Source organism: Oryzias melastigma, linkage group LG9, assembly GCF_002922805.2.
Source record: "Oryzias melastigma strain HK-1 linkage group LG9, ASM292280v2, whole genome shotgun sequence".
Lineage (NCBI taxonomy): Eukaryota > Metazoa > Chordata > Actinopteri > Beloniformes > Adrianichthyidae > Oryzias > Oryzias melastigma.
The window spans coordinates 14644062-14667119 of record NC_050520.1 but is presented as its reverse complement, the minus strand read 5'-3'; the positions used below and the strand labels follow the sequence as shown (position 1 = coordinate 14667119).

The following is a 23058-nucleotide window of genomic DNA, read 5'->3' as shown; positions in this document are numbered from 1 at the left end:
AATTTTTTTGTTGTATGCAATTGTTTTTAGTCTGTTTGGCACCAAAGCAGTAATTTAGACAGTATGCGAACCCTTTGGGAGTATCTTAGTTCCTGTACAAGTTTTTTTTTTTTTTTTTTTTTTTTATAAAAAATGGATCAAAATATGACAAGTGATAAGTTAGTTTTATTTTATTTTCAGTTGTGGCTTATGTAACAAAATGGAAAATAAAAATATAGGAAGATCATAAAAACATGCTTGAAAATTACTGAAAAATTGGGAATTTGAGGACAAAAAAATTCCTAAAAAATAAAATGATGATGCTGGAGATTTGGCTTTTGGTACACCCATTCAATGGACATATGAGACTTTACCCAGGGACCCATGACACCCAAAAAATGCAACATGTTGAAAATCACATAAATACTTTTGCTCTGGTTTATGCATAAAACAAAGTAATTCCAAAGGGTTCACAAACTTTTTTTATTTTTTTTTTTATAAAATTCTATTAAAACAAAGTTAACCCAATGAACAAATTTGATTCCCCACTTCATAGTAAATGATTTTCTCTCAGAAAAGGTTTAAACCTTCTTAAATGTGGTTTTGCTAACTATTTAAAAAGTTCAATTTAAGATGATGGTGCTTAAAAAAGAGAACTAAATACACGTCAGCATTTACTCGTTTTCTCAATTTTTTTCACTCATTGAAGATTTTCTAGGTTTTAGTGAGCATTTTTTTAAAGCAAAAAACCCTCACTTGCCTTTTATTAAAACATGCTGCAATAAATGTATCATTTCACTCTACTACGCACCGTTATATTCTATATGGTTGTCAGGTCAGCCTTTAGAAAGGTCTATTATTATGCTCTAGTTGGTTCAAAGACTTTCCCAGACGTATGCAAATGAACTGGTCTTCCCCAGTGCAGACTTGAGGTTTCACGGGACGGTTGAGTGAACGGACATAATTATGTCAGCCAGTATGTGTCCTGGATTATGGTAATCATGGCATTTGGCCTATTAACTATTTATAGCATGCGTTTCATTTCAACAGCTGAGCTGTGTATAAAGGGTGGTTGAGCATGAGAATAATGGATTTTTCAAAGACCAGTTCTCTTGTGTTTGAAGGCTTTTAGCGCCCTCTTGTGTTTGTCTCCTACACTTCTCTCTCTCTTTTTTTTTTTAATAAATTGATGGATCATTGTTTTTTTGTTTTTATCGCTAATGTTTTTAATGTGATTGGTATCCCTCTCTGTTTTCGTGTAGTTTTTGGGTTCCTGTTCAGTGATAAATGTGGGTTCAGCACCGAAAGGCTGGTTCTTAACAAAAGACGAGACGCAGTGGAGAGTGTGGCCGGCACGGCTTTCCTCCTTGCAGCTGAACGCGTGCAGACGGGCAGCTACATCAGCCTGGACTACATCATTGGAGATACGGGCATTTCTCAAGGAAGGTATGAACACAAGTTTACCACCTGATTTTTAATCTATTTGAGCCCAAGATACTTCAGTTTTTGAGCTCCTGACTTTATTGTGCTATAAATTGATTGATAAAATATTAATTGACTCTTGTTGTCTTGCAGACACTATTGGGCATTTAAGGTGGATCCACACTCCTACATGGTTAAAGTGGGAGTGGCTTCAGATACAAAGATCATTGAATGGTTCCACAATCCAAGAGACACCAGCAGCCCAAGGTTTGTTATTGTCTTTTTTTTTTTTTTCCTCTCAACAAAGCTTGGTGTGAAAACACTCACTACTGCTGTGTCTGATTGGTACTAAACCCTGTGATGCAAGAGAAGCAGGATAAACTCCTAAAGAGCTTATTAGCAGACAGAGCCTGCCTTTCTCTGGATCAGCTCTTGGACAACAGCACAATATTTACATAAATAAAAAATCTAAATCTGTACCAAAGCTGCATTTAGAAGCTAAATATTTGTTTTTGCTTTTCAGCCCCCCCTGCTGCAGTAGTTAAATAGTGCGACTGGTGACGTGAAAACACAGGATTTCTATTTTACTGTTGCACAATCCAAATATTTAGTCGTCTCTGACCTTTGTTCTCCCAAAATTAAACAATTGGAAAAAAAAACGTTGTGATTACTTTAAAATATTGGCTCAAGCTGGTGAGGTAATGCAGATTTCCACCCCCTCGTTTCATTTTTCACCAGGTATGACCATGACAGCGGACATGACAGCGGCAGCGAGGACGCGTCCTACGAAGTCTCCCAACCCTTCATCCTCCTCACTCTCGGCATGGGCAAACTCTTCATCCCCAAGGCCTCTTCCTCCACCGCCAACCCGCCGGCCGGCGATCCCGGCAACCGCGTGCTTCCCATGCCCCAGCGCCTGGGCGTGTGCCTGGATTACGACTCCAGCCGAGTCTTCTTCTACGACGCCGACACCATGAGGTGCATTTACGAGAGGCAGGTGGACTGTTCGGGAACGATGTTTCCGGCTTTCGGCCTCATGGGCAGCGGGAAGGTTCAGCTGGAGGAGTTCATCGCGGCGAAGAGGCTGACTTTCTGAGGAAGACGGGACGCTTTCCTTTTTAGTGAGCTTTGTGAGGATCTGATTTTACCGACAGGGTAAATTTAAACCAAACAGAAGTTTTAAGGATGAGGCATAGCAGTTGAAACCTTTTTTTTTTCTTTATTTTTAAATCTTAAAAAGGCCTCAATTCACAGTACAGAAACACCTATTGATGTTGGAGGTCTTTTAGATGTAAAAGGCCTTCTTTACATACCAAAGCCACTTTTGGTTTATTGTTTTTGTACTTGTTTTAATGCTTGACTGGTTTCAGCTTTTCAACTTGCTCTTGAGACGGTCACTTCTTTTTAACATTAAAATGTTTTCTCTTTTTTTAAGGTAAATAATTGTAGAAAGTTTTCTTTGCTCGGGTGTTTCCTCCTCGTCTACACGTAGCAGCACATGTTTAGAACGGTTTGGGTGGATCTGAAAAAGCTAGCACCTTTATGCCTTTTTAGGAAGCGAATCAGTGAATTTGCTTTAGAAAGCAGATGATGGTATTGTTGCACAAGTGTAAAGATTTACTGTAGGGATAGTTTGTTCACACACTGTTCTAATTATGTTTTAACTTTTACTACCGATTGGTTTGTTTTGCTGGCTTTTGCACATTTAGTGAACTACGTCACGATCATCACTACCTGGGTTTATCATCCACTTTTTTAATGCTGGAACTGCTGTCATAAATTCACGCGACTCACCTCCATTTAAAGCTGAATGCTGGATTAAGACATCTCCTCACTTCCTGTTTTGCACGGCACACCCTTTCCACCTCACAAATGTACTTAAAAACTACATCAGACTGACAGCTGCAACAACACTTGAAGGTACTGGTGCTAGTGACCCACTGCTTTGTTTGTGGAGTCGCAGCCTTTTCTTTTTGAATCTAAAAAAAACAAATATTCAGGTTCAAAAAAGTGCTTTCAAATCACCAATGAGGTGCAAGCAGGCGTAGCATTTTGGCCTCAAAGCTGTTGTCACTTATGTAGAAAGCTTGAGTTGAATCCGTTTAGTCTGATAGTTCACTGGGGATTCACGTACATGTACAGAAAAATGTGCCTGCTCATGACTTTGTTTGTACGTTTATGTCTAGGGTTTTGATTTCTGAAAGGTCAGGGCATTCGGTTTACGTTTTCTCAGGCTCACGGCTCTGATTTGGGCTAAATGCTACCTACCTCCGTCAGTCAGGCCTGGAAAACCTTAACTACTGTACCGGTCCTGACAAAAACAGGTTTGATTTACAGCAAACTTTTTTCCATTTTTACCATCTCCCACCACTCTTGAAGTGACGTTAAGCTGATATTTCCAGTTTTTCTTGTTTTTAACGTTCCTGTACATATTTAATCCAGACTACTGAGTGAAATAAAGTGAAGTTCATGTAACTGGTTGTTGTTTTCTTGTGGATCGTAACTGATGGAAGTTGGTGTAGGAAAATGTTACCCTGTATAGCTGCCTTTTTATCAAGGTTATTTCATTTAAATAGCCTGCTTTCCATTTGTATTGTTTGGCTTGACGTGTTTCTTTTGTTGGAGTATAAAACGTTTTGTTTATCACTAAAATCTTTTCAATTATTCAACTGTTTGATCAGTTCTGCAAATGTTTGTGTGCAGCTGTTACTGTAGTCCTCACAGACATGAATTCTCTCTGAAATCGACGTTTTGTCCATCTATGCATTTAACAATCAACAGTCCAGATTTGTTTGCACACAAGTTGAGAAGAAGGAGCCCAATTTAATTATTTTCCCCTGCTTTAAAGACACTAGTTCTCACTGTAATTAGATTTTGCTTTTCTATAATACTCCGCTGGATCCTATTATAATCTGTTTATGAATCTGGCAGTTAAGAAATCAGGCTAACAAAATTTAATCCAAACTAGCTCCTTAACTGTAGCATGCTTGGCTCTGCAGGTGTGCAATAACAAAGTGGCTGTAGGACTGCAGAAAGAACATGTATGCCTTTAAAGACAATTTGCACTGTTAACACCTAGAAGGCTATTTTTATTTTGTGCTTTTAAATCTCTCCTTGTTGGGAGAGACTTATAAAGATCGTGAATGCTTGAAATGTTCAAATTGTTTTTGAACTCCAAAGTTGGCCCTCGGTGCTTTTGTCTCCATGTGGTGATCTTGCTGAGGACTCTGGTATGTGCAGTGATGACTTTATGTGACGTGTGCACAGAACTGTAAAGATGTGACAATGTTAGGAATCTGAAAGAGGCCACTTTTTCTGCTTTGCTGTGTAGGGATTTTAAGAAATAAATTTTCAGAAACTTTCTGTGGAGTTTGTTCATTTTGTGCAACTATGAATTTATGAAGTTGATATGAGAAACATAAACTTGAAACGTGCAATAAAAAAGCAAATTATTTAATAAAAAAATCAATTGCTAAATTTAATTTTTTTTTTAAAGGAACCACCAGTTCACTTTGTGTTGCTTTGAACAAATGTGTGAAATCAAAGACTCCATTTATATCTGTTAAATACATTTGTCATTTTCTCACTTTGTTTTACTGTTTGTTTACAAAGTTTCAGTCATTTTAAAATCTTCCACTTGTGCTCTAATATTTAAAACTTTTGCCAATTATATTATGTAATATTTGCCACTATTATTGTGAAATCATGTTAAATTAAAAAAACATACTGCTTCATATTAATGTTTTATTTAAAAAAGGTTTAAAAAGCAATCATTTCTGTGCATTTAATGCATTTAATCTAGAAGTCAAAGAAAAGAGGGAGATTTGATACAACTGAGCATTTGAAAGCCATTTTTTTATCAGAAGTTAAAAAAGTAAATAAATTAATAAAAATAACTCCCTATACACTGATGTTTCACCTCATCCTGTCCTGATCCTAAAGAGAAACTGTTCAGCGATGGGATATTAATGCAAAAGTAAGAAAAAAAGCTGTTAATATTAACAATTAATTTTGTAGCTTCATACATATTTATATAATTTTTAAGAAAGATGTTTTTTTAAATAATTTGACAACCATGTTTGTATTATTTTACTGATGTGTTAAATCTGCTTAAGTAAACCAAAACGTGATTGAAATCTGTGTAACTCTGTTACAACACTAATTTGTTGTGTCATAGCAGTGGGAATGTACACAATAAACTCACTTCCTCCCGCTCCCTTTCAAGCTATTAATTAAACCGTTTTTTTAAACTTCACATTTAATGGATGTAAATTAAGGAACATGTTCATTTCTGATTTGGAGATAGACATAATTTACGTATATGTGAATTTATTTGCAGACCTTTTCCAAAAAAATTAGAGTATCGTGGAAAAGTTTTCATTTCCATGATTCTAAAAATTCAACTTTCATATAACATAAAGTTAGAGCCCACAGTTTAATTGATTTCTATTATTGATTTGTTTATTTTTACATAAATTGGTGTTCCAGCTTATGAAACCCCCCAAAAATAGAATACTGCTCACATTTTTTAGGACGTGAATATTTTAAGATGAGTTTCACTAAACTCAAAGCGACTGCACAGATTCCCCACATGTCATTAAACGGGTTCAGTTTGGTTCAATTGTCTCAGTTTGGTTCAATATGGAGATGATTTAAGATTTGACAGCTGGCCAAAGACCATCATTGATCCCCTCTATAGTCTGGATAAGCCACAGAAGTTTACAGCCAAGGAGGCTGGGTAGCAGATCGTCGTCTCCAAGCAGATCAATGGAAAGTTCCTCAGGTCAAGCCACCTCTGAGCCTGGGCCACCAGAGGAAATCTCTCATCTGGGCCAAGGAGAAGAAGGACTTGACTGTTTGCCATTGTTTTTGGATGAAAGCAAAGTGTCTTTCATTTGGAAATAGAGGTTCAAGGGTTTGGACTTTGGAGGAAGACTTATGAGGAGGAGAACCCAAGCTGCTGTAGGTTCAGTATGAAATCTTATTATTTGGGCTGCAACGCCTGGTGCTGCAGTTCGTAAACTCTGCTTTTTAAAATCCAAAATCAATGCAACAGTCTAGTACAGGAGTGTCCAAATCCAGAACTCGAGGGCTGACTTCCTGCTGGTTTTCCAGAAATCATATCTGCTCCTGATTTCCTGGATCAGGTGTCTTTAGCCAATGAGGAGCTTCAATGTCAGGTTGGTTGGAAATTGAGTAGGGCACAAGGCCTGGATTCTGACACCCCTGTTTTAGAAGATTCCTTCAGCTGAGGATTCTGGATTGAGGTGATTTCCTCTTCCAGCTGGCAGTGGCCGCTATGACTTAACCTTGTGCTCTCTTATGGGGTCCAGATGATCCAAGCCTTACATTGACGTGTTATCCATCCCATGACAAATGTGGACAGGATTTCATGTCCGCCACGGACACCAGTGAAAAACAAAAATTATTTGAAAAAAGTTCAGCGCACTGTCTTGTGGGGTTCAGATGACCCCACTCCCAACGTCAATATACCAAGAATAGGACAAATAATTTTGAAATGGCTTTCTTTTGATGGATTTGTTGTGATTATAATCCTGGTCTTTATCTTTTTTTGCAAAAAACTGAGAAGTAAATGGTGATTTCTAGTATTTTAATTTTCTAAAGATCCTGCGTTTGTAGGTTTTATGAGCTTTAACCCCAATTTATGTAAAAATAAACAAATACTTGAAATCAATTAAAACGTAAGCCCTCAAGTAAAAGTTCCATTTCATTGCGAAAATTAATACATTTTTTGACGATATTCTATTTTTATTTCTTTAGTTTTTTTTTCAATCAAATAATCTATTGGTTCCCTTTAATATTTTATTTTTTTGTTTTATTTGCTTGAAATAAATCTATTTCAATCCATTCAATTTCACGTTAATGTGTTGAATTTCTGATGAAAAACGTTTAGTACAAAATCCCAGCTTGGTTAAACTGAATTAGAGTAACCACAAGAAGTGGGGTTGCCATCCCATGCCCCCCCACCATGGCGATCATCTGCATGCGCTCGTGCCCTTCCACCTGCTGATGATGCTCACGCTGCGCTGCCGCAGGAGGCGCGCGGACGTCACTCCGTCGCAACGCGGAAGGAGGAAAGAGGCTCCACGTCACGTAGGTGTACTTGCGTCTGTGCAACACCAGGTGCTACCTCAGTACTGTGCCTCAGTACACCCTCATGTCGGTTTTTAAGAACTTCTCCGAGTTCGCGGTGAACAGACTTTGAAGGCTTTTTTTGCACTGAAGCTTCTCCTCGGCAGAGACACCCTTTAAAGGTAACGCACGCGCGCATTTGTGTTTGTCCGCTACCTGCTTGCTAGCCCGACCCCCTCCTCCTCTTACCTGCAGCGGTGTTTCTATTGAACACCACCGACCAACTCTGTCTTTGAAAGGAGGGGGTAAAAAAAAGCAATAATAATCGTTTTATTGATGAAACGTCGCGCGGACCATTAGCTCCCGAGCGTCAGTTAAGTGAAGCAGCTAGCTAAACAGCACTTGAGATCGGCAGGCTTTAGTGTTGTTGACGTTTTCAGTTTGACAGGTGTTGGTGCTCCTCCAGCCGGCTGTGTATCTTTACGCATCCCTGCAGCCATTCCCATGCAAGCTGGTAGAAATGCTAACAGTAATGACTAATGAGAACGAACAGCTCGGGCTGGTAAGGACTCAGTTATTGTACAATAATAACAGGCTAAGGCCCAGCTGTAGTCCAGACAGCACACAGAGTAGACATCCATCAAAATCAATTAAGGAAAAACTGATAAACATTTAAAGGATATTGATTATCTGTGAGAAACTTCATTTGATCTATGCTGCCAGAAGCTTTTAGGTTTGTCTGTATTAGTTTTCATGCTGTAACATGTCTACTGGTTCATCAGGTTTGCAGATGGATGGTGTATTTTTTAAGAATATATATATTTTCATGCTTCAGACAGTTTTATGAGCCTGGAGTGTTTTTAGTGACTCCTAATGATTTTAAGTTATTTTCTGGGTTTCTGTGGCCTGCAGCAAATGAACAGTTTTGCAACAGGTATGCATGGAAATTATTTTTTTTACTTTGACCTTTTAGTGTAATATATATATAAAAAAAATCACATTTGCTCCAGGGTAAAAGCTCCTTTCTTTATTTAGACTTGGTTAATTAGGGGTGTAACGATTCTGCAAGTGTTTTCCATGAAAGCCAATCCTTGAAATTGTGACGCATGCTTTTGTGTTGTCCAGGCTGAATTCTTGCCACACCTAATATGCTGGGCAGCCAGAAGTTTGTGAATATAATCCCGATCCTGATCTCATTGAATTGGGTGCAAGTCGAATATTTGATTTTTATCATAATTCTTGCTTTACTCTTAAGTCACTTGCAGAAACTTCTTACTAGTTTGCTTTAAAATACCCCCCCTAAAATCCCTTCTTTCTTCGGACTAGTGTGTGTTACTGGTTCCAAGAACCAAAGTTCTGGGGGTACTGGACATTTCCCCCTAAACTCTTTAATAAACTGGCACAACAAGTTGCCTCAGACAGATCAAGCTGGTAAATATGAATTGATTCATCGATTAAGTCAATTACACCCCATAGTTAACACATTTAACAATTAATCTCTTTGTTAGCCGTCACTGACACCATTGTGCTTTCCACCCACTGTTTGGTGTCATATCAACATTACTGAGGTTTACGTCAAAACTTGTTTTTCACATTTCCCCTTGAATCATCTGCAGTTTTCTCTTTATGCAACAGTTTTGGGTTACTGATATTGAGCCAGCATTTGTTTATTGTTTCTATTCTTCACCTTGTACAAAGCCTTGGATTATTACCCAACTTCTAATATCCCTTCGTGACAAACAAGAAAATATTATCCGATGTTGATACTTGTGAAACGCATCCCATCGAAAAAAAAAAAAAAATTTGCAATGAGGATTTCCCGGTTCTTTAACTCCACACACACACACACATAACGAATTAAAGGTGTGCAGTTTGTGATAATCAAGTTTAATTAATATGGCCTTTAGGGGAGTGATCATTGGAGAGAATTAGGATAATAAAGCAATCTAGAAGCTGGTAGATGTTTATTAAGTTTACAAACAAGAATTATTAATATCTTCTTTTAACTTTACTGATTTAAGACGCCTCCTCATACATAATAAGTGTTGAACTTACATTTAAATTCAGCACATGAGCGGTATCATTTCCTGATAGAGGAAGAGGAACTGGGATGAGATGAAGTTGTGCTTCCCTAATGCACTTGTGTTATTATCCACCAGTGAGTAAGCAAGCTAATGCCTTTGTGGCGCATCGCCTTTTTTAACAGGATGGCTCCTGGATCTGTTAATATTTTTATAACTGTTTTTAATTGACAGCTTGTTTGGACTAATATCTGGTGTTTTGTTTGTTTCTGTCTCCTTTGTTGGTTAGCAGCAGATTTAAATGATTGGAAGTGTCTGCTCCAGTTTCCAAGACTAGAGATTTTCCTAGATTTGAGTTGGCTGAGTTGTTGAATAGCAGCTGGATGGTTCATGGATGAAACAACAGTTTGGATTTGTTGTATTTGCAAAAAACAAAAGGCATTCTTGATATATCTAAAGATGCAATTCGATTATCTTTTGAGCTATTGTAACTGCATTTTAAGAGTTTTTTTTTTAAATAATGATTGTCATTTTAAGCCAAAATAATAATAAAACAATGTTTTTTTTCTGGGACATAGCTTCTGCTGAGCAGCAGTAGTTCATTAGAAAATCACTTATGGTTTGTGGGTGGGGCTGTAGGCCTGGAGCAACCCCGACTCCCCTTCCCTTCCCCAGGAATATTTTTCCTAATGCCGAATGATTTGAATAAAAAACACTTAGAAATTTAATGTTGAGCTTAATTTTCATAATATATTTCCTCCATCATCATAAAAAATCCCACAAGAATATGTTAAAGTCATGTTTTTCATTTGAGTGGGTCTTTAATCTCTACTCTTTCAGACTACTTTAAGCTTGTCTTAAGGAGCCAGATCAGACTGCCGTGACCTGGTCAAGTGGCTGTGTTGATGTGATGTCCCTCCCACTGTCCTGGAGGAAATCCCCACTTTTGTTTAATTGCTGTTGGCTTCCAGTCAGGGGAAGGATGAGTTATCTTTATTGATCCTATTTGGGTTTCTGCAAGCTGTAAAAGATGGCTTGTGTGTTTACTTTTTCTCTTTTGTGCATCTGTCTTTGTGTTTGCACTTTCAACAACTCTCTAGTACCTGAAACACACCTGTTCAAATGGCCTGCAGACAGGATTGTTGTTTTGGTTTAAGCAAATCTGTTGTGTGCATCCTGCTCCTGCCACTTCCGTTTAACAGGTTTCTGTTAAAAGCTTCATAAAATTCCAAACTTTAGCTGTCACACTTAGAGCTTGATCAAGTTTACTGTTGAGGAGGTGACACACTGATAAGCTACTGAACTGAAGGGTGTTACTGTAAGCTTATTACACAGAGAGAAGGCAAAATAGCAGCTCTTACAGTTGGAAAGGAATCTTCTTTAGTGTCGAGGGGGGATGCAAGTATAACCAATTTACCAGAAAGCTATGGAAGTGAATGTGTTACAAAAGTGATATGTGAGTCAAAAAGAGGAACTTTTGTCAAACATTAACTACTGTTTTTAAGACAAATATAGTCATAATTGTTAGTATTTTAATAGCATCAAACATGAAAGAAAAGTGCACAAAAGAATTTAGAATTCATTTTAATGCTTGTTTTTATTTATAGCATCTTTACCATAGTTTGCTTTGAGTATTTATAAGAGCTGAATTGTTATATAAGACTTGAGTCTTTACATGTGATGTGAAGGTTTCGCTGCTGGCGTATCCCTTCAGAATAAAATAATTTTGTTCTTTCTCTTCTTTCTCAGGGTTAGTGGTGTCTCACTGCAAAATTGGAGTTTATTTTATGAAACGGAATATTAAAGAGCCTCCATTTTTAATCTTGTTCCATCTGTAATTGGTTTAAAACATCTGATTTGTGGTTACAGGCCTCATGTTTGTGTGCAGTTAAGAAATAGTCTGGTTGTTTTCTTGTTTTTTAAACTGTAGAGGCAGAAAAGGAGATGTAGAAATGTGGTCCATCATCACTATAGCTTGTGATCATTTTCCAAAAAATGTGGAACCAAAGAATTAATACATGACTTTGATGCTTTAGTTTTGCTTTAAAAGGTTTGGACAGCATAAGAGCCTCACATGGAAAGTTTGCTGCAGCAGAGTAAACAAAGCTGTTTTTGTGTGCATGCATTACCATAGATTAAACAGCCAAAGTGTACCCCCTAAATGAGAAACAAGCATTTCCATTTAATCCTCTCCAGGGTAAAGATGGAAAAGAAGTTCAGAAATGGAAGTTTGAACTTTTGATGCGAGATTTGTGTCTCGAAATATTAGTAATAAGAAAACATTTTGCAAAATCTTATTAAAAAAAACAAAAAAACCATATAGCACTTTCTTTTGTTTACAGTGGTACAAAATAGTATTTAATCAGCCACCAATTGTGCAAGTTCTCCTACTTAAAAAGATGAAAGAAGCCTGTAATTTCCATCATAGGTAAACCTCAACTATGACAGACAAATTTAGAAAAAAAAATCCAGAAATTCACAGTTTCATATTTTTTATGTAACTTATTTGCAAATTATGGTGGGAAAAAGTATTTGGTCATCTACAAACAAACAACATTTCTGGTTTTCACAAACCTGTAGCATCTTCTGTAAGAGGATCCTCTGTCCTCCACTCGTTACCTGTATTAATGACACCTGTTTGAACTCGTTGTCTTTATAAAAGATACCTGTCCACAACCTCAAACAGTCACATTCCAAACTCCACAACAGGTCAACACAAAATTGTTGTCCTGTACCAGGCGGTGAAGACTGAATCTGCTTTAGGTAAGCAGTTTGGTGTGAAGAAATCAACTGTGGGAGCAATTATTAGGAAATAGAAGACACACGAGACTACTGATAATCTCCTTTGAGCTGGGGGTCCCCACATGATCTCACCCCGTGGGGTCAAAATGATCACAAGAACGGTGAGCAAAAATCTCAGAACCACATGGGGGAACCTAGGGAAGGACCTGAGAGCTGGGACAGTGCATCGTCAGATTTTGAGCAAAAACCTCCTTCCATCAGGAATGACATTGAAGATGAAACGTGGCTGGGTCTTTCAGCATGACAACGATCCCAAACACACTGCCTGAGTGATGAAGTGGCTTCATAAGAAGCATTTCAAGGTCTTGGAGCGGCCTAGACAGTCTCCAGATCTCAATCCCATAGAAAATATTTTGATTTTCTGCTCTAGAGGAGATCTGCATGGAGGAATGGGCCAAAATACCAGCAACAGTTTGTAAAAACCATGAGAAGACTTACAGAAAATGTTTGACTGCTGTCATTGCCAACGAAGGGTATATGACAAAGTGTTAAGATGAATTTTTGTTACTTTTGTATTTATTTTCCATCATGGTTTTCCAATAAATTCTTTTAAAAATTAGACAATGTGATTTTTCAGAAGTTTTTTTTCTCATTTTGTGTCTCATATTTGAAGTATACTAATGATGAAAACCACAGACCTCTCTCATCTTTTTCAGTGGGAGAACTTTCCCAATTAGAGGCTGACTAAATACTCTTTTGCCCCACTGTAGATGTCTATGGGTCTAACTTTTCATTATAAACTCTTTAATCTCCCTGTGGGTGAAACTGCAGCATAGAATAATAAAGAGAACAATATAAAGGGTCAATACAAAGTGCATTTGTTCAGTTGTGTTGATTTTTTGTTTCTACTCCTCAGAGTGCCTGATTCTACATCTCGATGGGGGAATCAGGCTCACGCCGTTCCACTCTTGTGTCCCGCCTGCCAATCTTCCGCCGCAGCAACAGTAAAAGGCAAGAGTCTCTCCCGTCTTCTCCATCTTCAGGCGGTGTTGGAAATGGCGTCCACACGTCCTCGCCCTCCAGCACCAACTCCAGTTCTGGCAGCACTGGGAAACGCAGGAGCCTTTTCCGTACGCCGTCTCTCGGTTTCACCTCTAAGCGGAACAATGATCCACCTGTCCAACCCATCAACCTGAACCTTCCACAGCCGCAGACACAGACTACTGACGCAAATGGAAATAACCAGCCGACAGTAACGCCATCAGCGTCAACACGGTTTAACGACGGCGGTGGGCGCCCTAAGTCCCGCCATTCATTTGGATTTGGCAGCCACAAGCAAAAGAAAATCCCCCGTTCTCAGACTGAAGACTTTGATAAAGCTTCTTCATCATCCTCCTCAGCCAATCGCAATGTTTTCATCAACTGCATCAGCAGCTCAGGGACCAACGAAGGCGACGACTCTGGGTTCCTGGACGACTACAGTGGGGGCAGCAATAACAACCGTCGATCCTCTCGCCAGAAAAAACAACTTCTACCAAAGTCTTTCTCAGCCCACCATCGCTTCTCCCGCACATCTGATCACCACAGACCACCTGAAGTCAATCTAGAACCGTCGAGCTCCACCACCGTGGCTCCAGGGACAGGAGGGCTGACTCCAGGGTCGTGGCCTGGTGAACTGATTGGTCCGGGTGGTGAGAGCTCTCTACAGTCTCCAATGATATCAGAAGATCGAACGACAGCTATCACCCCGTCAGAGTTCGTTCCTGCCACAGAAGACTCTGTATCCGAGGTGGACGCACTGCCTGCTCCCAGCCCTGGATCTGCTGTAACCTCTGTTCCAGATTGTGAGCCTGCACTGCCCGCTGACCCCGCTTCACCAGAACCCCCGCCTGCTCAAGAGAACATCAGTGCAGCTGTCACTACCTCACAGGTAGCAGAATTCTACACTTTATAACACTGGTTTAACCACATGGAAATACATTATTCTTGATCTTAAAAACAATGACAAGGTTTCTTATAAAACAAAATAAGTGACATAAATGTAATCATTTTGAATAATTTCCTTTGTTAAATGAATAAAGAGTCTTGCATAAATACTTTGATAGTAATAAAATGAAACACTGAAACTTTTAGACATGAATTTATTTGGATAGAACCTTACACCAAGTAAAAAATGATGAAACTTTTTCAATACAAAGGAAAGCAGCTTTATTTGTATACTTCTCATGCACAGAATCAATAATATGTACTTCACCACAATAAAATAAAACAATACAAGAAGAAACAGGGAGAGTTTTGCACTTTAAACAGGGTTTTATTTGGGCAAATACTGTTTGAGAACATCTTAGCTTACTAAGATGACACAATTATTTGTAATTTGACTTTTGGTCTTTATCATTTTGGAAATCAGCTAATCAGTTACCTTTACTCTTTTGTTGTTGCTTTAAAGATCAATGAATGACTTCTGTCATTTTTTAACTGAAGAGGGTTTGATTGCTTCTTGGAGTTTAGCTGCTCTGAGCAGCTGCAGAAAGATTCTGATGGTGGTTTGGTGACAACGCTGTGAAAAGTTGAGCGTTGTCTGGATAATTGTGATAAGAAAATTGAGGTAAAACTTTGTAATTAGATTCTTAGCAGGCTTTATTAACATATTAACACACATTATTAATATGTTTATAGGGTTTTAGTAAGGCATTTTGTAGCACAATAGGCCAAATAAGGTTCAGTAACATACTTAGTAAGATTCATCAACATTTAAAGTGAGACCATTGTCTACGAAGGCCATATTAATAAACTGCTTACAACCTTAACAAATGTATGAACTATTTTTATCAACACTATATAGAGAGTTTAACAGCACTTCATCTAAAGTGTTACCAAAAATGATTAGTGTGGATGATCTGTCCCAGAACAAACATGTACTAGTGGAGCAGAAGTGGCCTGGAAACCAGTTTCTGAGGCACTCCGCATAACTGGATTATTATATAAAGGATGTTCATGATCGACAGTTAAAAAAAGAGACAGGTACTCAGATCAAGCAAATTAGTTGTATATTTTTCTCAGATTAAGTGTTGATGGTCTTGAACAAGTGCTGTCTCAGTGCTGTGGTATTGTTTGAAGCCTGACTGAAATATTCTTAAGTGGAAACAGCTTTTTCTGCGTTTGTGCTCTATATTTTTAGTTAATAAAAAGTTTGGAAGTTTGTCAAACAAGGAAGGATCAAGGATGCTTTTCCAACCTTTGCAATTTTAAGCAAATTAAAAAAATCTCTGGTTGTTTAAGAATATTAATCAATTTTAAAAGCATATTTTTCTGGTAGTTGTGAAGGTTATTTCTTGTAGAAGCTGCTTTCTGTGGCCCTTTGCTGCATTCAGTTTGTATTTGTCAAGTTACTTTTATTCAACATACTTTTTAAAAAAACATTGAAATGGTAAGAGAGTATATAAGATGTCTTAAGAGTTTGAAATGTGATGTTGGAAATAAATCTTACAGTCCTATTAAACTCTTTCCTCTTCCCTTATTCAGTTTTTATAGAAAAATATAAAAATGAACCATTACAAGGTTAAAGAAGATTTTTATCACATAAATGTAAAAATTTAATAAAACAGACTTTGAAAATCCTCAGTAGTGCTTGCTGAAAGTATTTTCTTAAGCTTACTTTTATTTTACGCTGCAGGTTTTCTTCAGTCCAGTCCAGTCCAGCACTGAGAAACCATTGCTCCCAGACACCAGCACAGCCAACAACACAGACTATGACACCGCCGTTTCCCTCTCAGAGCCAGAAACAGCAGTGCCCTGCCTCCCTCTGCAGGAGCAGTCACAGGAGGAGCGAGAGGAGAGGGAAGAGGAAAGGCAGGAGGCACAGAAAGAGGAGCTCACAGAGAACAAGAGCGATTTGGTGAATGAGAGAAAGCCTTGCCTTCTCAGCGAGACCACAAGTGAAAGCGAGGCAAATGTGGCACGCAGTGAGGGGTGCCACTCTAACCCGGAGAGACCTGAAAGGAGAGCCAGAACCTCACATTCTTTTCAAGAGAGGGGAAGCTTTTGTGGCTGCCATGAACCCAGAGCCTCTCACTTGAGGAAACCGCACGCAGGTAATGCAACTAAAACTAACACAGTAAAACCACAAACATGCAATAAATTCCCCCACAAGCTTTTTGTGCAGCAGAAATGGGGACTTGAACTTGTGACTTGAACTTGACTTGCATTTAAAGACCCACTCCAAACATCTTTTGATCTATTGTAAAAGTGTGGTCTTCAATTATGATTTTGCCACTTTTAGCCAAAATGTTAAAAAAAAAATGTCGTTGTCTAGGACAGTTTCTGCAGAGCATCAGTTGTTCATTAGAAATTCATCTCTGAGTTTTGGGTGAAACTATTGGTACAGAGTAAACCTGCTCCTACTTCCCGACATACCCCAAGCTAACATTTCCGGTGCAAAAATAAAAAAATGGTGACGTTCATGTATTTTGTTGTTTAGAAGTAGATGAGCAGGGAGCTTGTGGCTTGATGTAGTAGCTTCTACGTCGCAGCTACAAGCTTTTTGCAGCCAGATTTTTGGGTCTGCTCTTGAGTCATGACAATTTAAATAAAAAAACTACTCAGAAATGCAATTTAATCTTAATTTTCTTTATATATTTTCTCCATCCTCAGAAAAATGTCCCAAGAACATGTTAAAAACACAATTTTCATTTGAGTGGATCTTTAAGTCCCACCACAGAGGAAACCTTACAGGTTTTATCCTCCTATCTTAAGTTTTTGTTGTTGCCAGTGCTAACACATGTTAGCTGTGAAAGGCAGTGTCTCTGTTGGCTGGGACTTGTCACCAGAGGCATGGGGCTAAACTTGGACTTAACACCTTTAAGACTTAAAACTTATTTCGGATGCTCATTCAGAGACTTCATCCCGGCTTTGGACTTTCAAGCGTTTCAGGTTTCTATTTCTTATACCTTATTTGTGTAGTTTATCTGTAGTTTTAGCTAAAATTGACTATTTTGAGTTGTCACAGAATTTAAAGCCAACAAACTAAAAAGATCTAAATTTAGAGCCTATCATTATAGTGCCAATCAGTATTTCTCTCACACCAGACTCAAGTGTCAAAAACAAACAAAAACAAAGATGTCCATGTGTGTAAATGTTGAAATCTAAATAGATCTTTCATGTCACCTCAAATTATCTTGACAGTTATTTTTATAAAAGGTTTGCTTTTCAAAGTAAATTTTGAATTACAAACTGGATCATGGCAGATCCAGCTGCTTGTAATCAGGCGTCTGTTATTATCTGTTAATTAATTCACTCAATGAGGATAAATATTGTCAACTCACAAATAATAGAAGCTGTCAGTATGCTTGTGAAAAACACAAAAGTTTGTTTACCTGATCGTCTCTGTGACAAGTATTATCATACGGACTTAGTGTCATTTGTCTTTGTGATTGTACACCTGAAATGGTGTAAAATAAAAAGCAGTGGAAAATAATAAGTATTGTTATATCTATGAATACTAAACAATACAAACTGATTTTGCAGGTATAAAGTTCACTTAGCTTAAAGGTGAATAAAAAACATACAGTGTGAAGACAAGCTATCTTTGTCTGTGTGCACCTCTGTGGGTGTGGGTGGAGATGAAAAAGAGGATGAGAGAAAACAGTTGGCTCTACGTCCTGTTTTGCAAAAACCCAGTTCTGTTAGGAGACAATAGGGATTGTCTGTTTGTTTGTTTGTTTGTTTGTATTCTGCATATTTCAGCAGTTATGATGATACCCCGCCTGTCTGGCTCAGAATATATTTCCTGTGGAATCTTACATTTATTATTTTGTTTTATTATTGCGCAGCACTCTTGGTGCAGGTACTCACACAAAACCTGATTACTGCCAAACAATAAATATCATTTGACCAAAAGTAATATAGCTGAACTGTTTCATAACAGGGAATATTTAACCTAATTTAAAATGTTGAAAAAGCTTTTTTCATTTACTTTTATGAGAGAAACACTGTTCACCAGATGAAAAAAAGGCTTTAACTTTTATAGAAATTAATAAAAGGATTATTATATTTTAGCTGCTTCATCTAAAATGGATGTTTCTCTTAGCCTGTCTGGCTCAGTCATACTCGTTCTTTTTGTCTCCAGCTTCTTTGTGTAGCAGTGCCAGCCCATACCACGAGGTGATGCGAATGGAAAGGCGTTTGCGCTCCTCATCTGAGGGGGCTGGTGGGCCGCGTATCCATGGAAACCAAAGCGATGCTCCGGGCATGGAGGGATGCGGTTTACTCAAACACAGAAACAACTCCTCATCGTCTAAAATGGGAAGTCTGGTAAGTCCTAGGATAAACTTTGTACCTTCATCTAAATGTGAACAAAATATGTGATAATAATAAATGGCGTACACTTGTATAGCGCTTTACTTTAAAATATTAAATTTTAATGAATATAATCATAAAATGCTATTAATAAACACACTATAGTAATATGTTTTAATCAAGAATAAAACATTTTTTAACAACACATATAAGATATTTGCTAATGCTTAATAAAGTAGCAGTGATGATTTATAAATGATTGTTAATTTAAGTAATGCTTCATAGTGTGTGGTTATTATAAAATGTTACCTATAAACCCATAAGAACTTCAAATATGATGTGCTTATATAGTGCTTTTCTTTATGTCTTTCAAATGCCTATTTTAGTAATGCCAACTCCATCCTTGTTCAAAGTGAAAAACTAATTTCATTCATTTATTTAAAAGTGTTTGTATTAAATGGAACCCAATGTAAATGTAAGAATTCAAACTAAACAGCCTCAATTCAGGGAAATGGCTATGCCTTTTTTGTGCTTGATCAAAAAATCAATGCAAATTTGTTTTTTAACAAATGCCGTGTTTTGTTTTGTTTTTTGGACAAAAATCTGCTAGTTTTTCATTTAATAACTCATAGTTTACCATTTAAAGATCCACCCTTTGTTTAGTTCAAGTCACTAGTTATGCAAAAGCAGTTTTCCTAACCAAACAAAAGCTCAACTTCTGTATTATTACCTTGCACCAGATGCTTCAAGGTTGCAGTTTGTCGGCAGCGATGATGTTGCCACCAGCCAATAACACCACAAAGGGTGTGAGGATTATTATATCTCAAGCAGGTCCCATCGCTGCATGCTACCTCTCATTTCCTCTGTGTTAAATAGCTGCAGGTCTGTGTTTGTTTGACCCCACTGACCCACAAAAATACACAACTATATGAATGCAAAAACCAGCCAGGAAGCCTCTCTACAAACTATAAAAAAATAAATGCCAGAAATATTTAATAATTGCAGGCATAATCGGTGGTCTTAAATGTATGCAAACGGCTTTGACATCACATAAAAAGATATTGTAAAAGTGTTGTTTTGAAGTTCAAAGCCATTCCAGAGAAACTTCTGAATTTCAGTGAGTGTAAATGTATAATGTTCTTGGAAAAAGTTCTTTATTTATCTGTCAAGTCGAGTCTTTTGTTCAGTTGAGGCATTGTGTTTGCTTCGTTTGCCAACACATTGTGTTGACGTATGCCTCTGCAAGACCCACTTCTGTTTCTGGCAGCTTGTACTGTGCCTGGGCTGCTTTTCGAACAACATTCACAGTCGTTCTTTGGGGGAGCCAAACTAGTTTAAACCAATCCCATTTACTGTACCACCGACAACAAGGTTTTTCCCTGAGATTAAACAGAGCAGGGATATACACAGCACATCGTTTTGTTCGCTACCACTGCAGCCTGTTGACTTACACCTCTTTAAACATGGTGTAATCTTCTTTCCTCCTCCACGCTTTTGAAGGACCCTTCAGAGGCCCGGTCCATTAAAGAAGGGTGAGAGCCTGGGAGCCTGCATTCAAACTTTAGAGGTTCATTACATTTAGAGTTGTCGAAAACCACATTATTTAGAAACATTAGCTTTTTGCTCCTGCCTACGCTTTCAGACATATTTTAATTAAGAGGTAACCAGTGAGGGCATGAATTAAATAATTACAACTGTCCACCATTTGTTTGCTATGTGGGTCACTCTGGTGTTAATGTGGTGTGACACTTTTGCAGGACAGAGTATACTTACGGTGAGGCCCCTTAGGCTTTGAGAACTCAGTTATACATGTTTTTGTAAAGTAAATGTCATAAACAGTGACTTGATTGTAGCTTTAGACCAGTTTTAATCACACAGGGGGCCATAACGCGGGTTGCAGGTCAAACAGGATAAACATTTGATGACCACACTACAACTACATTTTGAAAACTTTTTAACATTACAATGAAGGAATATTTTTTCAGAATAAATCAACTGAAACCTTAAATAACTTTTAAAATTTTACTCTCCGTAAAAATATATTTTGTCAAAATTTTACAAGTTATAAATAAGCACAAGATAACATATAACATTGGGCCATTAATAATAAAAAAATAAGAGAGCTGGATATAATTACCCAAAGGGCCGTATCCGGCCCCCGGGCCTTGACTTTGACATATAGATCAACATTAAGGAGCTTCAGTGAAGTGAATTACCTCTGTAGATCAATCTTTAGAACCCACTGAATTCATTTTGGGGTAGGGGTTTGCTGCAGGGATGGAGAAAATAATTGATTATTAGATACATCAATTACGGGAGGAGGAAAACTTGCATATGCTGAAGGAGAGCATGCAAACTTCACATAGAAAAGACCCAGCTAGGATTCAAACCAGAGCCTTCTCACTGTGAGGCAGGAGCACCAACCACTGCACAACCGTGCAGCTGGTGAATACATACTTGTTTAAGCAGCTTGTTAAATCATTTCAGTTGGTATTGATTTTTTTAAGCCTTTAAGATATTTATTCTACAGCATATACTCATGCCGGGATGTCTCTTTGCAATAGCAACAATAATACTGTGAGAGTCGGATAGTGACTGCACTTTAAACGAGTTGATAAAAAATGAATTACATATAATGTTCTATTTTCTTAAAAACAAGAAAAAATGAGGACTTTTGTCTGCATTGGAGTGGGCCATGCTATGTGGCCGAACATTTCAAATGTAATCCACTTTGCTTTGACTTTCTTACTTACACGTTTCAACAGTTGCTTAGCAGCTTGTTTGCTAGATAGTGCTCTCCAGTCCAACTGCAGCCTTGTTTAATCTAATTAACATAAGTGGCACTTGTTGAAATCATGAAACAGACTCTTCCTCTCTGAGCCAGAAGTGTTACAAATAATCATGTTAAAAAACATTTCAAATGTTAGTCACCAATGCTTAAAGAACATGCAAGTGGTACAATTTAAAAAAAAATATTTTTGCAGTTAGTCAACAAAACTTCAAGCTGGTCATAGCTTTGGATATCTGTGAAAAAGTTTCATAGCAGTAAATTGAACAGCAAAAATAAATGCTTATTTTAGTTATAGTGTAAAACACATGATGCATACCTTTTAAATATGACTTGTAATCATTCTATTCTTTTCTATTTGTATTTTTTTTCTTTTCTATTCTATTTTGGTCTATTTTATTATTTTTTATGTTTTTATTCTTTTCCATTTCTTATTATTTTCTGTTTTAATTTATTTTTCTATTCCATTCTGGTCTATTGTGGTCTATTTTATTTTATTTTGTATGATTCTATTCTATTCTATCTTATTTTATTTTTCTGTTCTATTCTATGTTGGTCTATTTTTTTCAATTGTTATTTTATTGTTCTATTCTATTTTATTTTTCCTATTATATTTTACTTTCTATTCTATTCTATTCTATTCTATTCTATTCTATTCTATTCTATTCTATTCTATTCTCTATTCACCTGTTCTGGTCTATTATGGTTCATTTTATTTTATTTTGTATGATTCTATTCTATTCTATTCTATTCCATTCCGTTCCATTCTGTTTACTACTTCAAATAAACAAACAACAAACTTGCAAAATAATAATTTCTGAATAAAAAATGTAAAGGTCATTTATGAAATCTGTAGTGCATATTCCAGCAGTGTCATGCTTTATTTTTAAATCTTGGCATTCAGATGAATGTTTTATTTGCCTTATGAGCCTACAAGTGGGTTACCTTTGTTGACAGAAATGTGCAGAAACACCTGAACTCAAAGAGTTGGCACCACAATTAAAAACAAAATTATTCAATACCACTAAATTAATTTATATATATTTAACAAGATTGCAATTAATGTAACAAAATCTTGATGAACAAACTATTGAAAACAGCCTTGTATCATATAGCAGTATATCTGAGAAGCTGATGAAAGCTTGTGTTTTTGACAGCAACTGAGCTGACGTGCAGCTTTGGGAGCTGGGCTCCTCTTATTAGACAACAGCTAGCATCTTTTGCTAACAATTCCTATTTCATGGTTGGGAAGAGTTTAGTGTTTTACTTTTGCACCGCTTAAAAGTCATATTGTGAGGCGCTGCAGTTCAAAATGTGTTCTCGCAAACATTTCTGTTGCTCCAACTCTTTCTTCCAGAAATCAGAAGAGGTGTGGGAAGCTGTACCTGCTGCTTCTGCATGTAAACAACTTTTATCCTGTTTTGATTACTTGTCATAGAGAGAGTAAAAGTCTGCTGGAAAACAAGCAGATATTTTTTTTAGCATAACAGGAACCATAGAGGTCGAGAAAAAGGACAGAAAAAAAACATATTATACCCAGAAATCTCAAAGCCCACATTTAGGATTGATTTGACAGAGGTCAGATTTAGCTTTTCTCTCTCTTTACTGTCTTTTACATTGAGATCTGTGTAAAATATGTGTAGTGATCCTATCTGTTGTAGAACAAGGGTTATAAATTGCAGGAATTTAGGTGTGCATCTCTGAAATGTTAAATAG

The 23058-nt window shown here is 37.3% G+C and overlaps 2 protein-coding genes across 7 annotated transcripts in view; both read left to right on the top strand.

The window, feature by feature from the left end:
• trim36 (tripartite motif containing 36) overlaps positions 1-4160 on the top strand; it is a 28948-nt gene extending 24788 nt beyond the window's left edge. For all 3 annotated transcript variants that reach the window (XM_024275351.2, XM_024275352.2, XM_036213503.1), the window contains exons 11-13: positions 1242-1425; positions 1555-1668; positions 2140-4160. In XM_024275351.2, the coding sequence (XP_024131119.1) occupies positions 1242-1425; positions 1555-1668; positions 2140-2497 (656 nt within the window). In that variant the 3' untranslated portion in view covers positions 2498-4160. The remainder of the gene's footprint in view (positions 1-1241; positions 1426-1554; positions 1669-2139) is intronic.
• A 2621-nt stretch (positions 4161-6781) lies between these two features.
• ccser1 (coiled-coil serine-rich protein 1) overlaps positions 6782-23058 on the top strand; it is a 118676-nt gene continuing 102399 nt past the window's right edge. Inside the window, exons 1-4 of one of the 4 annotated variants that reach the window (XM_024275556.2) lie at positions 6782-7676; positions 13174-14187; positions 15934-16351; positions 18385-18569. In XM_024275556.2, the coding sequence (XP_024131324.1) occupies positions 13195-14187; positions 15934-16351; positions 18385-18569 (1596 nt within the window). In that variant the 5' untranslated portion in view covers positions 6782-7676; positions 13174-13194. The remainder of the gene's footprint in view (positions 7677-13173; positions 14188-15933; positions 16352-18384; positions 18570-23058) is intronic. The other 3 variants (XM_024275558.2, XM_024275555.2, XM_024275554.2) reach the window with 3 other exon arrangements.